Below are 15,881 nucleotides of genomic sequence, written 5' to 3' on the forward strand. Positions count from 1 at the left end.
CATATACTATGAGATGTAGACATCACGTTGTGTGTGGGATTATAGAATCCTAGAGAGCATGTGGGAGTTACAGATTTAATCAAGGTCATCCGCGCTTATTGGCAGGTCTAGCTGGACAAACAATGAACAGACCTGCTGAACTCTCCCTTTACCTTCTTGAGCTAACTCCGTAACCTTTGGTTTATAGACTTCTGACCTTTGCAAATGCTGTTTGATAACATGATATCAGAAGAATTTATAGTGCTAGGCTTGTCAGATAACACGTCATGATTCTCTAACACTGCATTTATCAAGATAACGTATTTATTCAATCCACTGCTTAGAGCACAGTGGAATAATTTTCTTCTAAGACTCTAGCCAGTAAATCCGCATTGCTGGTTTGTGATTCCACCTTAACGTCATTGATTTGCAATTTGAATTATTGTTCTTATTGCTGCTAAGATTCAGGCACTGACCCTAAAATAAGCCCTGACATTGTGCCCTTGTGTCACCAACAGCTGTCAATGTTCGCCTGACACATACGGACCCCAGTGTGCATCCAAATACAATGACTGCGAAGGGGGCTCCAAAGCACTGTGTGTCCACGGCATCTGCGAGGATCTAGTCCGAGAGCAAGTTGGAGAGGTGGGTCCTTCCCCATGTATGACCGCTTTAAGGGAGTCACGGTTATTAGTTGCTCATCCTGTGCCAGCTGTACACGGGCAGTGCCTGGAGCAGCAGAGGTGAAACCACTTCCTGCCCATAAGCAGGACACAGACGAAGAAGGGAGATGAGCTATGCAGAAAACAGGACCCAGAGGTTAGGGTTTCATTATATAAAATACTAACATTTTTTTATTATTCTGTCAAGAATCTCTCTGGCATATGACCTTCTCTTGGCCTTGTGAATTTTTACCACGACAAGACATGGAGACACGAGAGGCCCAGTCTTGTTGGCAGCATGCAGTTTTAAGGAGTCTGGCTTCTTCTGGCCTGAGCCCCCCGAGAGGCTGCACGCTCTGAGAACCCACTTCCCCGAGGGCCCTGCGCAATGGGGGGCCTGTGGCCTTCTGATTTCAAGATTGTTCTTTTTTAAGCACCAAAGGAGGCAAGAAAAGCTTAATTTTTCTTGCTACACCCATTTCAATAAAAATATTTGTTCGGTAAAATTTGGATTCAGTCAAAAGGCCACACTTAAGGGCTTAGAAGTCCACAGGTTCCCCAGCCCTGCCTGGGTCCCAATGACCTTGACTCCTGACTCTCAAGGTCTCCCAGTCTTGACCGGCTTGGCTCTTCGAGAGAGCTTCAGTGCTTTATTTTTATTTCTGTTTTTTCTGCCCATGTGATGGAAAATGGCTCCCTTCCAATAATGGGGGTGGGAGGTAGGGGGGAGAGAGATTTTCAAAAAGGAAACAAACAGAATTGATTTTCCAAGGTCTGTGCCTACATGGGTGTTTTTCCCTCTAAAAAGCATAGGCTGAGTTGATTGACTTTAATTATATTGACTTACGGTTCTGGATTGTTGTTGCTCTTTCCCTGGCATCTTTGGGATAAATTATAGGTTTCTGTGACTCTGAAATAAAGACGTTTCCCTTTTTGCATGGTCTGGTCTAAATGCTTAATCATATGGGAAGGAAAAGAGAAGCCACTGGATTGGCCTTGTGGAAAAAGAAACGCTAGAGGATAAACAGTGTGGGGTTTGGTGAGATTTTCAAAGGCTCTTCTTGCTCGTTTTCGTGATTGTCTCTATTCACTCCGTTGTCATCCTGCCAGCCCAAGTACAGCTGCGTCTGCGATGCCGGGTGGACGTCCCCGCCGAACAGCGCTGCCTGCACGCTGGACAGGGATGAGTGCAGCCTGCAGCCCGCGCCCTGCTCCACACTCGTGCAGTGTTTCAACACGCAGGGCTCCTTCTACTGTGGGGCCTGTCCGACAGGTACGTGCTCGGGGCCACGTGCCAGGCCGGCAAGGCGCCAGAACCGATTTTCTTCTTCTGCTGATGGATAAGAAGGCTGTTTCTTAGGAGGTGTTCAAATCCAGTTTCATGTCCTGTTTCCATAACTTCTGCTCAAGACCATGTTACTGTTATAACAGTGCTACAACGGAAGTGGGAAGTTTGTCCAAAACTGGGCTAGAGTCAACCTTGGGGGCAGAGTTAGCCCCGAAGAGTTTGTAAGTTTAAATGCTGTACTGCTGTGATCATCAACCAACTGATTAGACTTGAAATCCAAAGACACACTCTAGTCCCACCTCTCATCCTAGTAAACTTGGGTAAATTCTTTGACCTTTTTGTGCCCCCACTGCAGTCCAGTAGTTCTCACCTGGGTGTGTCTTGGGAGCACCTTGTGGCCTAGATGTAAACAGGGTTCTCCAGCACCCCTGCCGCCCCCACAGAGATTGAATCTCCAGGGAAGGCCGCGTGTTGAGTGGCTGAAAATAAGGGCTCTTTCATCGAAGACAGCCTGGTTTTGAATCCAAGTGTATTTCTTACTCTACGAGATCAGTTACCTTCTGTTCAATACATATCTGTAAGGCTCTTACCATGAGCAAAGCACTGTGCTGGGTGCGCTGTTAAGTCCTTAGCCAGACCTCAGGGAGTTTACAAGGCCTCTCAGTACTCCCTGGGTGTTCTTAGACGGTGGCACATCAATATAATAATGGCAGTTGTTCTTTTATGAAAATGTCATTAAAGCACTGTATAAGCGATTTTCATTTTAATTCTTACAACTACAACAACAAAAAAGGGCATGGTTGGAATTAGTATTATTCACATTTTTAAATATGAGAACTTGGGCCTTAGAGAGGTTGAGTAACTTGCCCGAGATCACATAGCTTGTGGGCAGGTGGGATTCAATCCCAGGTCTGCCTGACTCTGGATCTGGGCTGAGCTGCTGAATAGTCCATTACCAAGGAACTCCACACACACATTGCTTCGCTTAGTCACTTTTGCTTTAGTGATTTTCTGCATGTGATATGTTTAGGTCTTGTAAAACTAGAGAGAAATTGAAAAAACTTATTACCTCTAGGTTCTAAAGGGCAAGCAAAATTTGCAATTAATCACATTCTTGAAGGTAATTTGTCAGTGACGATCTGTAAAAACTAGAAATCAGAAATATAAGTAATTTAAATTAGAGAATGGGCAATGTGTTCTTACATTCTTCTTTTTATTATAAGTGAGACAAAAGCTTTGTGTTTTCCTGTTAATCACCCTGTTTTTTTCCTGAATATCAAAGTAGTATAGGCTGCTTATAAAACATAAAGAAAACTACAAAAACAGGGAAAAAAATCCTCCACCCCAAAAACTCATACTCTTATCAGTTAGAGGACCACGATTAATATTTGGCCATATTTCTTTCCAACTTTTCTCTGTGCACTCATTTTGTCATGCACAAATAAGGTAATTTTCTTAGATTCTTAAAAGGAGATTCTACCTAGGTTAAAGAATATAGATACAGGCAGTCCCTGGGTTATGGACAAGAAATGTTCCTGAGAAGTCTTCAGGTTAGATTTGTATGTAACTCGATTCCTGATGAACATAACAGTGCATATACGATGATAATAATAATAATAACAACACTATAATGGCTCATATGTGATAATACTAATATAGTATAATACTGTAATAATATAATAATGATACCCCTGCGTTATAATACTATAGTGCTCTTTTTTAAATTCAAACAGAACATAAAAACAAACTCATATAAAAAGTTTAGATAGGAGACAGGAGAAATTTCAAAAAAGAATATTAAAGGTTAACACTCACCTTGCATCAATGCTAGGCTAATGGTAAAGTTACACTTATTTTGATCTTCTAACCAAATCAATAACAACCTTTCCATTTCAATAATTAATCCACTATGCTGCTTAGCAGTAACCGATGCTTTCACTGGAGCTCTGCCTTTCACATGTTCCATTATTTCCACTTTATCCTTTATACTTGTTCTGATAGCCCAGTGACCGAAGCCTGGTGCTTTCCCCATGAATGACGCTGTCTGGCCTTTCTCCGAACGCTTAGTTATTTCTACTCTTGTTTCTGTCGTAATCACCTTTTTCTTCACTGCAGGCTCACTTGGACTTGCAGGGGACTTTTGCTTTGCAGGCATGATCGATCATAAGGGTAAACATAGACTCACAAAATTGAATTTATAACGACGTATTATATAAACACTGTAACTAGCCGCTAGGGTAAAGATGCTGCGCCAACGGACCACTTACACCATGCAGGGTTGTTTACACGCAGGGAAGAAACTAGTTCCCAAATTGTTAATTTAACTATTTAACCGTAAATTATCCTTATGGGGAGCCTTGGGAGCCTGTTGGTAAGTAGGGAATGCCAGAAGTCGGGTCATTCCTAACCCGGGGACTGCCTGTATTTTGAAGGTTTTAGGAGTTTTTAAACATTATTATAATTTCCATAATGTGAATTATAAAAGTAAAATACAAACCTGTAACAGTTGAATAAAAAGCAACCGCTAAAGTAAAATGGTATTTTCTTCCTTCACCTTCAGTCTCATTCTCCTAATGGGACCACTGTTAGCCATTTGGTCTCTCTCTCTCCTCTACCTTTTCCTTCAGTCTTATAAACATATCATAAACACATGTGCAGGGTTTTAAAAAGCTCTTTCGCAAAATTGGGAGTATGATCTTAACTCTGCATATTATTCTAATGTGTAATATTTTTAATTAAAACATATATGGAGGCCGGGCGCGGTGGCTCACGCCTGTAATCCTAGCACTCTGGGAGGCCGAGGCGGGCGGATTGCTCAAGGTCAGGAGTTCAAAACCAGCCTGAGCGAGACCCCGTCTCTACCATAAAAATAGAAAGAAATTAATTGGCCAACTAATATATATAATATAAAAATCAGCCGGGCATGGTGGCTCGTGCCTGTAGTCCCAGCTACTCGGGAGGCTGAGGCAGGAGGATCGCTTGAGCCCAGGAGTTTGAGGTTGCTGTGAGCTAGGATGACGCCACGGCACTCACTCTAGCCTGGGCAAGAAAGCGAGACTCTGTCTCAAAAAAAAAAAAAAACATATATGGAAAATTTCTTTCAGTATATGTGCGCACACACATGCAGGTGTATGGATATTATTAAAAATTGTTTTTAGTATTTAGTATAGATGAGTCATAACGTATTCAGCTATGTGCCTATTGACCACTAAGGGTTTTTTCCTGTTAAACTGTGCTGCAGTAGACATCCTTGGTACCTACATCTTAATATACTTGTAATTTTATCACAATAGAGTAAGTTTTCTAAATAGGTTACGTTAGTTTAATGTCCAACTGACAGTACATAAGAGTACCCCATTTGCCTACCTCTTCGCCAGCATTTGATTCTAAGAATTTGAAATAATTTTTGCCAATCTCATAGGCATATCTCATTTTATTATGTAGTTCCTTGAGTAGAGTGGGTTTGTGCATGTTTTCACTCTTTGCATTTCTTCTTTGTGAACTTGTCTATAGAGTGTACCTTCCAAATCTTGTTGTTTTTCTAGGCTGGCAAGGAAATGGATACATTTGCGAAGATATCGATGAATGTGAGATAAACAATGGCGGCTGTTCTGTGGTTCCCCCTGTTGAGTGTGTGAATACACCTGGGTCTTACCGCTGTCAGGACTGTCCACCAGGTGCTGTGTCAACTTCCTGACACCTTTACAGGGAACACACGCATTTGAAAACAGAATCTTGTGCTCTATGATTAAATATGATTTCTGTCTAAGGAGAGACATTGAATAGCGGAGAAACCTTGGCTTATCTTGTGGATTCAGGGCACCTTAGTTCAATTATATTATAGGAAAGAAATAAAAAAATTTTGAATATCAGTGGAAAACAACAAGCCTTTACAAACTGTGAAATAGCCACTGACATAATGTAGAGTTTGAAAAATTATCTGTGTGTATCGTGGACCTACCGCTCCATTATTTCCACAAATAATTTATTAATGTAGTGCAGTCATGAGATGTTTTGTATATAAAGTTAACTAAATCACAGGCATCATAGTAGGCATATAATGCTTGTTAGTTTTCCTTCTTTTCTGGAAAGAAGTCAATACTACTATTCTCTAATCTAAATTGAATTACTTCAGTTACTATCCAAGAAGTTCAGGGAGTTCTAAAGGATAAACTGAAATCATGTATGTTTTAATAACATGAAACAACAGTACTTTGGACCTCTATAATAATTTACCTCTAAGAACATCAGAGTCACTGTGATTAAAAAATGTCAACTTTCTCAGTGTCAGCACTTTCTAAATCTCCCAGTAGTTCCATACATATTTGTTTTGTCGTTAGAAACAACCCGGAACATTGTTTATGAAATCACCTTACTAATTCTTGTTGCTCTTTTTCTTACTTATGGAATTTTATTTGTTTGTGACATTTTATATTTACATTTTCTGTGTTGATGCTAGGAGACCCCTGGTTGGTCTAGTTCATAGTATTTGATTCTCAGATTGGCATCCTTCTTCCATCTTCCTGACATTGTTTCTCATGCCCTTGCTCTGATCAGGGTACCAGGGCGACGGGAGGGTGTGCACACTCATAGACATCTGCTCGGTCAACAATGGAGGCTGCCACCCAGACGCATCGTGCTCCTCGGCCCTAGGTAATGACTCATCTTTGTCTTTGAGTATTTTGACATAACCCTCCAAAACATTTTAAAAACAAAATCCTCTGTTCTTGTTTTGACCTTCAAACCAAAAATTAATCCATGTTAGGAAAGTGTACAGATGGATTTTTAATGGTTTTCTTATTTTAAGATTAAAAAGTGGAAAAAATAAAGATTCTAATACTTTTCCCTCCTACCTTATTTTGTCTGCCCATAGGAATAGGCAGGCTTGATGTTGGTGGATCCTTGTCTAGACAGCAGATCCTGAGTTTAGTTACTGCACCTGAACCAAAGAGAGGACCTGTATTTACACTTCTGCTTTTTTTATTATTATTATTTCTGAACAGGTTCCTTACCTCTCTGCACATGTCTCCCAGGATACACTGGAAACGGTTATGGGGCAAATGGCTGTGTACAACTCAGTAATATGTGCCTAAGTCAACCCTGTTTAAATGGAGAATGCATCGTGAGTCTTTTGTTCTTCCCGTGGAGATAGAGTAATTGAGAATAATTTTAGTTTCACTTCTGTAAAAGATGTCGTTATATGATTCATGAATTTGAAGGCAATGATTCAAGCTTAAGATAAGGCTCTGTCAATAACTTTTAGCCGAATAGTTAGTATTAACTTTAGTTCTCAGGAAAGAACCAATGAGTTGATTTTTTTTTTGTCTCAGTGATTTACAAAGTATAATATAGTAAACCAAGCAAAGTTTGATCCAAATAAATCCCACTTCTTATACTTAGCAATTACCATTTAAACTTATTAATTACAAGGTAGGCTACTGAAAAATACTTATTATGGTTCAACGCCTGTTAGTTGAGTATATCAATAGCACCACTTTATTATTTGGGTTGATTCGAGTTTATTTTTTTATCCATTTGTTTTATGGTATTGTGTGGTTTCTTTTCCTTAGGAAACAGTCTCCGGTTATTTGTGTAAGTGTGAATCAGGTTGGGCTGGTGTCAACTGCACAGAAAACATCGATGAGTGTCTGAGCAAACCCTGTTTCAATGGAGGAACTTGTGTTGATGGGATTAATTCTTTCAGTTGCGAATGCACACGTTTCTGGACTGGGTCTCTGTGTCAGATTCCCCAGCAAGGTACAGCCAGCATTTCCTTTACCGCAGACACTCCCAGCTTAGCAGCACCACCCTTTCATGAGTCCTTCTGAAGATTCTTCTACTGAACCTATTTCCTTGTCCAATCACTCAGATGCTAAGAACTAAGTCTTTCCTTGCAGAAACGATATGGAATTCCCAGGGCAAATATGTATAAATCTCAATTTCAGCCAGAACTTTTCTTCAAAAGAAGAGTTAAATTAGTATTTGCCCTTTTCATTATGTCCTTTCTGAAGATAAAATATTCTAAGGTATTGCCCTTTGTAGTTTTCTAAGGGAAAGTTTTATGTATAGCAGATATTTAGTTTCTCTAGAATAATGTACTTATTCTTATCACTCTTCTGCTCTAGAGTATATAGTGTCTCCCCATAGCTTGTTAGGTAGAGAGTGGGATTGTTTCTCAATTTTCTTCTATAACCAGGCTTCACCCTATCCATCTAACTATATTTTTTACTAGTTCCCTAGAAATATCCAGACAGTTTTATTTTGCCACCTGACCCCATGTACCACCATGAATATTTCCATTGTATTCTTTTATTTGGGATATCCCTCCACAAAGCTCCCCAAATTCCTCCCTTGTTTCCCATCCCTTGTTTCCTGTCCCTGAGGAATACATCACACTCAACCTCCTCCATAAAGTCTCTTCTGACTATTATACCCTTCACTTGTTACTCTTAATTCTGAATCAACACATTTATTGAGGGGTTGCTATGTGTTCAGAATGATGGTAGACCCTGTGGAAAAAGATGGAAGTTAAAAAATATTGCCTCCACTTATTATCTTCTTACCTGGTTACCTTCCAGTTGAGGAGGTAACACTAATACAGAATGGCAGAGCAGATACAAGAACTAAAGATAGGAGCTGAATTGCATGGGGTAAAGTCATGTCACAGAGGTACAAAGAATGGGACCAGAGAAAACATAATGAGCCAGGGAAGCTCCCGGAGCAGGTGGTGAGTTATCAACTGGACTTTGAGCAAGAGGAAGAATTTGCATAGGACAGGAAAATGGGACAAGAGAACTAGGAATGACAGGGCTTTTGTCTCCAATATTTATTATTCAGACTTTTCTAAATATTTCAGCAGCAGGGTTAGAGTTGTTCAGCCTCTTCCTTTTAGGAGTGTCTGAAAAGCATAATTCATCCTTTTCTTTGCAGTTTGTGGAGGTTCCCTCTCAGGGATAAATGGAAGCTTCAGCTACAGTAGCCCTGATACTGGTTATATTCATGACGTTAACTGCTTCTGGGTTGTCCAAACAGAAATGGGAAAGGTAAATGTAGTAGCTTCTGTCCAAAAGCATATTTCATTGGTACATATGAATATGTAATATGTATATATGTTGCATGAAGTTCATATGATGATAATTCAACTGTGATGTATCGAGTATTTACTAAATGCTAGACTTTGGGCTAGACATTTGCCCACCTTTCTCTAACCTTACACTAACTCTTTGAAATAAGTATCCTCATAGTATCCTCATTTTACAGATGAAATAATGGAAAGTAAAAGAAGCTAAGAAATTTTTTGAAAGACTTCTTAGCTTTTAGTTGGAAGAGTTGAATTTTAAAATCAAGTTTGTCTGGTTCCAAAGTCCATGCCTTATCCAACGTGAATGATTCTCTGTACTGGTTGATTGGCTGCAAGCCAGTAGTTAATTTGTAAAGTCATCTTGTTACTAAGACAATATTGCTTGAAGATGATCACTCAGTATTATGTTGATTAATTATGCAAACATTGTGACTAATATTAAAATGGTTTTCTTATCAAATGTCTTCTCTTTGCCAGGTAATCTGCTAAATGCATCATTCTATTTTTAACTGTCATAACCCTGAAAGATAGGAATTATTATCCTCATTTTACATGTGAGGAAACAGAGCCTCGTGCAGTTGTGAAATTTGTCCAGGATGCATGTGATCTGTAAGCAGCACTCAAACCCAGGGCATTTGATTCCAAGGCCTGTCACTCTGAGCCACTGCGTGAATTCTCTTCAAATTAAGATTCGAGTCTAAAGTCTTTAGTGTTATTTTTCCCTGACATTAATTACTCACACTTCTCACACTTGTTTCTCAACCAACTCCTGGACGCATAAAGATAAAGTGGTATGTCTAAATAGATGTGATTTTTCCTGGAAATCCTATTAACTTTTCCCAGCAAACTAATATTACAGAGGGCATTGTATAAGGGTCAGAAAACATTTTTTTTCCCTTGAGCCTCTTTGGGGCCTGGTAGTCCTATAATAATAATAAATGCCAAAATAAATTTCCCTGTGGGCATGAATTTCCTTCCTTCCATTTAGTTTTCATGAATTCTATTTCCTGACATTGAAAATATTTTTCTTCTGGAAAAATATTCCTATGTGAAAAACTTTCAGTACTACTTTTATTACCAATTTGTAAGAAAATTCATCTCATTTTTTCTTTATTATTGTGATTGTATATCTTCTCCCCACCATAATGTATATAATATAGCCGAAAATATATAAAAATCAGGATAGTTGAATTAATGAACATTTATTTGATTTTCATTTACATTTCTTCAAGAGTGACGATGATAGACAACTGATCTCAAAAATACCCTCTCATGGCATTGCAAAAATTCCTGACATTCTTTTTCATTAGCTAAATATTGTTGTGATTTTTTTAGGTTCTGATGAAAATTAAATAACAGCCTTCTTGTGGTTGTTTGATTGTCTTAAATGAAGTTGCCAATACAAAATCTTTTATGTATTTTATTAGTTATATTATTATATTTGAAATTTATGTTCTAATACATTCTAATACTTTACTCAGAGACACATTTTTGTGTTGATTCTCTCCTAATTGTGTGCTCTGTACATTTCATGTTTCCTTCGTCCCATTCTTTATGCTCGGTGTCACTCATCCCTTAATGATACCTAATCCCTGAAGACTTGCAGACGTAAAGCATCCCCATCGTGCTACTCAGCCCACACCTGAGCGTGTCAGTCTAGCCTGGGCATCAGAATCTTGTCGAGAGGTTCAGAAACCCCTATTGAATTAGCCTCCCTCAGGGCAGTGATGAACCTGCCTGTGGATGATGTAAATACTGCAGGTTATCCTGGGGTGCAGGCTATAGATTCTTGTGGCTGGTACTATTTGCCAGTTAAACTTAATTCAAGGTAAGTTTTCAAATGTCTAATTTATTTTACTGCTGTAGAAACACTGTCAACTATGCATTGGAAATGCCTTTATTTGATGGACTTAACAGTTTAATGAAATATAGGTAAATCCATGTCATTAACTTTAAGATGTTTGATATATTTTGACATTAGCTAAAGTTTGGTTCTCAGCCATTGTTAGTACACACCATTTAATTTTTTTTTTTTAATTTTTTAATTTTTTATTTTTTGAGACAGAGTCTCACTTTGTTGCCCAGGTTAGAGTGAGTGCCGTGGCATCAGCCTAGCTCACAGCAACCTCAATCTCCTGGGCTCAAGCGATCCTACTGCCTCAGGCTTCCGAGTAGCTGGGACTACAGGCATGCACCACCATGCCTGGCTAATTTTTTGTATACATATTTTTAGTTGGTCAATTAATTTCTTTCTATTTTTAGTAGAGACAGGATCTTGCTCAGGCTGGTTTCCAACTCCTGACCTCAACCAATCCACTCGCCTTGGCCTCCCAGAGTGCTAGGATTACAGGCGTGAGCCACCATGCCCGGCCAGTGCACACCATTTAATATGTAGAATTGCCACATGCGTTGGTAGATAATTAGGAAATGATAAGATTTATCTCTTGAAAGTGACTCACTATGAATGCTTTCTAGTTAGTAGGAGAAATACTTAAAATTAACATGAAAATAAAAAAATAATATATGTGGCCTTTCTATTTTTAGGTCCTGCGCATCACTTTTACTTTTTTCCAACTAGAATCGGTGAATAATTGTCCACATGAGTTTCTTCAGATTTATGATGGGGATTCTTCTGCGGCTTTTCAACTTGGGAGATTTTGTGGCGCCAGCCCCCCTCACGAACTCTTCAGCAGTAACAATGCCCTCTACTTTCATTTTTACTCTGAACATTTAAGAAACCAGAGAGGTTTCACAGTAAGATGGGAGACACAGCAACCAGGTATGTGTGAAGGCGGAGAAAGCCAAGAAAAATTTTAAGCTTCTTAACATTTTCTTAATCAACATTAGCCTTTTTTGATACACGAGATGTTTGGGGATCCAGAAATACATAAAATCTTTATAATTATTTTAAAATTCAATAAATCTAGCATGAATAGAAATTTTACCTTGTGTTCAAAGATAACAAAATTAGCACGAAATGGAAGGTATTAAAAAGCATGAATCTTAATGAGTCCTCTATCAAATTACTGAACAGCATTTTTTTTTTTTTTTTTTTGAGACAGAGTCTCGCTTTGTTGTCCAGGTTAGAGTGAGTGCCGTGGCGTCAGCCTAGCTCACAGCAACCTCAAACTCCTGGGCTCAAGTGATCCTTCTGCCTCAGCCTCCCGAGTAGCTGGGACTACAGGCATGCGCCACCATGCCCGGCTAATTTTTTATATATATATCAGTTGGCCAATTAATTTCTTTCTATTTATAGTAGAGACGGGGTCTCGCTCTTGCTCAGGCTGGTTTTGAACTCCTGACCTTGAGCAATCCGCCCGCCTCAGCCTCCCAAGAGCTAGGATTACAGGCGTGAGCCACAGCGCCCGGCCTGAACAGCATTTTTATAAGCTCTATTGGTAATTTCCTGCAGAGATGTTGTAATGGTCGCATTGTCCACTCCTTCACATAGTGCACCTTATCTTACTGACCACTCTATAATTTTGTTGTTGTTATTTTGTTTTTGGCACTCTATTTTCTTTTCACTTTTTACTATGAAGATTTTCAACATATAAAAAAGTAAAGAGAACAGCATACCAAGCACCCAGTTCATTCATGGATAAATCTATGGATCTATTTCTGGATTTTCTCATTTTTTCTATTGGTCTACTTGTCTCTTCTGGTGCTACATTGGTGTGACTATTGAAGCTTGAAAGCTGATGGTCTAAGTACTTTAAATGTGTTCTATTTACATATGCTATATCCTTTGCATTTCCATATAAATTTTAGATCAATTCGTCAATTTTTCCCAAGAATCTGCTGGAAATTTGCTGGCATTGCATGCATCTGTAATCAACTTGGAAAGAAATGACCTCTTAAAAATATTGAACCCACTAATCTATGAACATGGACTATTTCTTTGTTTAGATCTCTTTTAATTTATCCTGGCAATGTTTTATAGATTTCAGTGTCTAAGTATTCCATATCTTTTGTTATATTTATTTGTAAGTATTTGAGATCTTATGCTACATGAAATATTAATATTCTAAAATTTAATTTTCCATTTGTTGCTATTATGTAGAAATATGATGTATTTTTAAAATATTTGATTTTGATTTTATCTCCAATACTAAATTCATTCATCAATTTGATTTTTTTTGTAGATTCTTTTGGATTTTTTTTTACTTACACAGTTATGTCATCTATGAATGAAGGACATTTTTCTTCTTCCTTTCCAATCTTTGTAACTATTATTTCTTTTCCTTGGCTTATTGCCTTGGCTATGACCTCCAATACAAAGCTAAATAAAGTAGTGGAGTGGATAGCCTTGTCTTTTTCCCAACTAATGGGTAAATGTTTAATATTTCACTATCGAATAAATATGATGTTAGCTGTAGGTGCTCACAGATAACTTTTAACAGATTAAAAGCATTTTCCCTGTTCCAACCACTACTACTGTATAACAAATTACCCATGAATTTAGTCTTGTAGAACATTAGTCATTTAATTTTGTTTCTGAATTTGTGGGCCAGGAATTTAGAAAGTGCCCAACGTGGCATATCGCTTGAAATGTATTAAGCAGTTGCAATCAGATGTCAGCGGGACTGTAGTCATCTAAAAGCTGAACTGGTTGGGCATTCAAGATAGTGCACTCACATGGCTAACAACTGATGCTAGCTTTTTTTTTTTTTTTTTTTTTTTTTTTTTTTTTTTTTTTGGTGGAGATGGGAGTGGGTTTGCAGGGAGGAAAGATTCTCACTATATTGCCCAGGTTGTTTTGAACTCCTAGCCTCAAGCGATCCTCCCGTGTTGGCCTCCCAAACTGCTGGGATTACAGGCATAAGCCACAGCACCCAGCTAATGCTAGCTTTTGGATGAGAGCTCAGCCAGGCTGTTGACCTGAGTGCTCACACCTGGAACCTCTAATTAGGTGGTCTTAGAATAGTGGAACTGCTTTGATGGCCATGGACTTCTTTCAGAGCAAGCACTACAACAGTACCAGACAGGTGCTGCATGGGCTATTTTGGCCTGTCCTTGGAAGTCAGGTTGTGTAATATCTGTCATTCTTAATTGGTTGAATTAGTCACAAGCCAACAGAGATTCAAGGGCAGGGAACATAAACCCCACCTCTCAATGAGAGAAATGCCAGAATTTATAAACATTTTAAAATCACTACACCTTTTATTCCTAGCTTGCCAAGAATTTTCTTTTATCATGAATGGATGTTGAAATATATCAAATACTTTTTATGAAAGCCATTGAGATGATCATATGGGTTTTTTCCTCTATTCTGTAAATGTGGTGAATTACATTGATGGATTTTGAATGTTGAATTAACTTTGCATTCTTCAAATATTTTCCATGTGCACATGACAAGTTATTCTTTTTATACAGTGCTAGGTTATATATATTTTTAGAATATTTGTACCTATGCTTGGGAGATATTGGCCAATAATTTTATTTTGTAATTTCTTTGTTAAGCTGTAGGTAATGTTGACCCTTTAAAATAAGTTGAAAAGTGTTCCCTTCTTTTTATAACCTTGGGAAGAATTTGTATAAGATTGACAATATTTCTTCCTTAAATGTTTATAAGAATTTACCATGAAGTTAGTTGAGTCTGGAGTCTTCCTTGTGAAAAGGGTTTAAATTATAATTCAATGTATTTAATAGATATAGATCCATTCAGACCTTTTATTTCTTTTTTTTCAGTTTTGGTCATGTTTTCCCAAGAAACTCATCTATTTTATCAACGCTTTCTTACTATCCTTTAGTTCTTACTATCCTTTAGTTTTCATAGGCTATATAGTGATGACCCCTCTTTTTATTCTTGATATGATAATTTGTTATCTTTTTTTGTATTGATCAGTCTTACTAGGAGTTTACTAAACTTACTAATGTTTCAAAATACCAACTATTAACATTGTTAACGTTTTCTGTTTTTTTTTTCATTATTGTTCTTAGTTTTATGATTTTCTTCCCTTATGATTTTTGGGATTAATTTACCATTACCTTTTTTATTTTTCCTAGCTTTTTGACTTGAGAGCATCAAAAAATTATTTTCAACTTTTAAAATATTCTAATGTATGCACCAAAGCTATACATTTTTCTCTGAGAATTGTTTCATCTGTATCCTGCAGTGTATCGGTTCAGTCTTTTTGAAATTTGTTGAGATTTGTTGTATAAACTAATATATTTCCTGTTTTGGTACATTTACCACAAAGACAGGAAAGAATGTGTATTCTGCAATGGTTGGATGTGGTCATCTGTATCTATCAACTTATTCAAGTTGATCAATAGTGTTTTTCAATTTTTTTTTTTTACTTTTAAATAAGTAAAAAATATGTTTGCTCTATTGCCTAGTGAGAGGTGTATTAAAATCTGAAACTATGATTATAGATTTGTCTACACTTTTTGTTCTGGCCACTTTTGTTTTTATATTTTATTATTTTGTCTTCTTTTCCCAATATTTGAAGCATTTTTTCCAGATTTATTGATGTTTAATTGCCAAATAAAAATTGTATATATTAAGGCATACAATGTGATGTTTTTATATATGTACACATTGTGAAATGATTACCACAATCAAGCCAATTAACCTGTCACCTGCCATAGTTACCATATTTTTTTGTGTGTATGGTGAGAATATTTAAGATCTTTCTTAGCAACTTCCAAGTATCTAATACAGTATTATTAACTATAGTGGCAAGCTGAACATTGTATCTCTAGAACTTATTTATCCTGCATAACTCAGATGTTGTACCCTCTGACCATCATTTACCCATTTCCTCCACCTCTCAGCTCCTGGCCACCACTCTTCTACTTCTGCTACAATGAGTTTAACTTCGTTAGATTCTACACATAAGTGAGACCATGTAGAGTTTGTCTTTCTATG

The 15,881-nt window shown here is 37.7% G+C and overlaps 1 protein-coding gene across 1 annotated transcript in view; it reads left to right on the plus strand.

Moving 5' to 3' along the window:
* Positions 1–15,881, plus strand: part of CUBN (cubilin) — a 234,572-nt gene that overhangs the window by 11,442 nt on the left and 207,249 nt on the right. The window contains exons 7-14 of the mRNA XM_012753774.3: positions 498–624; positions 1,752–1,914; positions 5,475–5,606; positions 6,487–6,582; positions 6,933–7,051; positions 7,500–7,686; positions 8,860–8,972; positions 11,555–11,789. Coding sequence (XP_012609228.2) covers positions 498–624; positions 1,752–1,914; positions 5,475–5,606; positions 6,487–6,582; positions 6,933–7,051; positions 7,500–7,686; positions 8,860–8,972; positions 11,555–11,789 — 1,172 coding nt within the window. The remainder of the gene's footprint in view (positions 1–497; positions 625–1,751; positions 1,915–5,474; positions 5,607–6,486; positions 6,583–6,932; positions 7,052–7,499; positions 7,687–8,859; positions 8,973–11,554; positions 11,790–15,881) is intronic.

The sequence above is a fragment of the Microcebus murinus genome, chromosome 25, assembly GCF_040939455.1.
Source record: "Microcebus murinus isolate Inina chromosome 25, M.murinus_Inina_mat1.0, whole genome shotgun sequence".
In the NCBI taxonomy this organism is placed as follows: Eukaryota; Metazoa; Chordata; class Mammalia; order Primates; family Cheirogaleidae; genus Microcebus; species Microcebus murinus.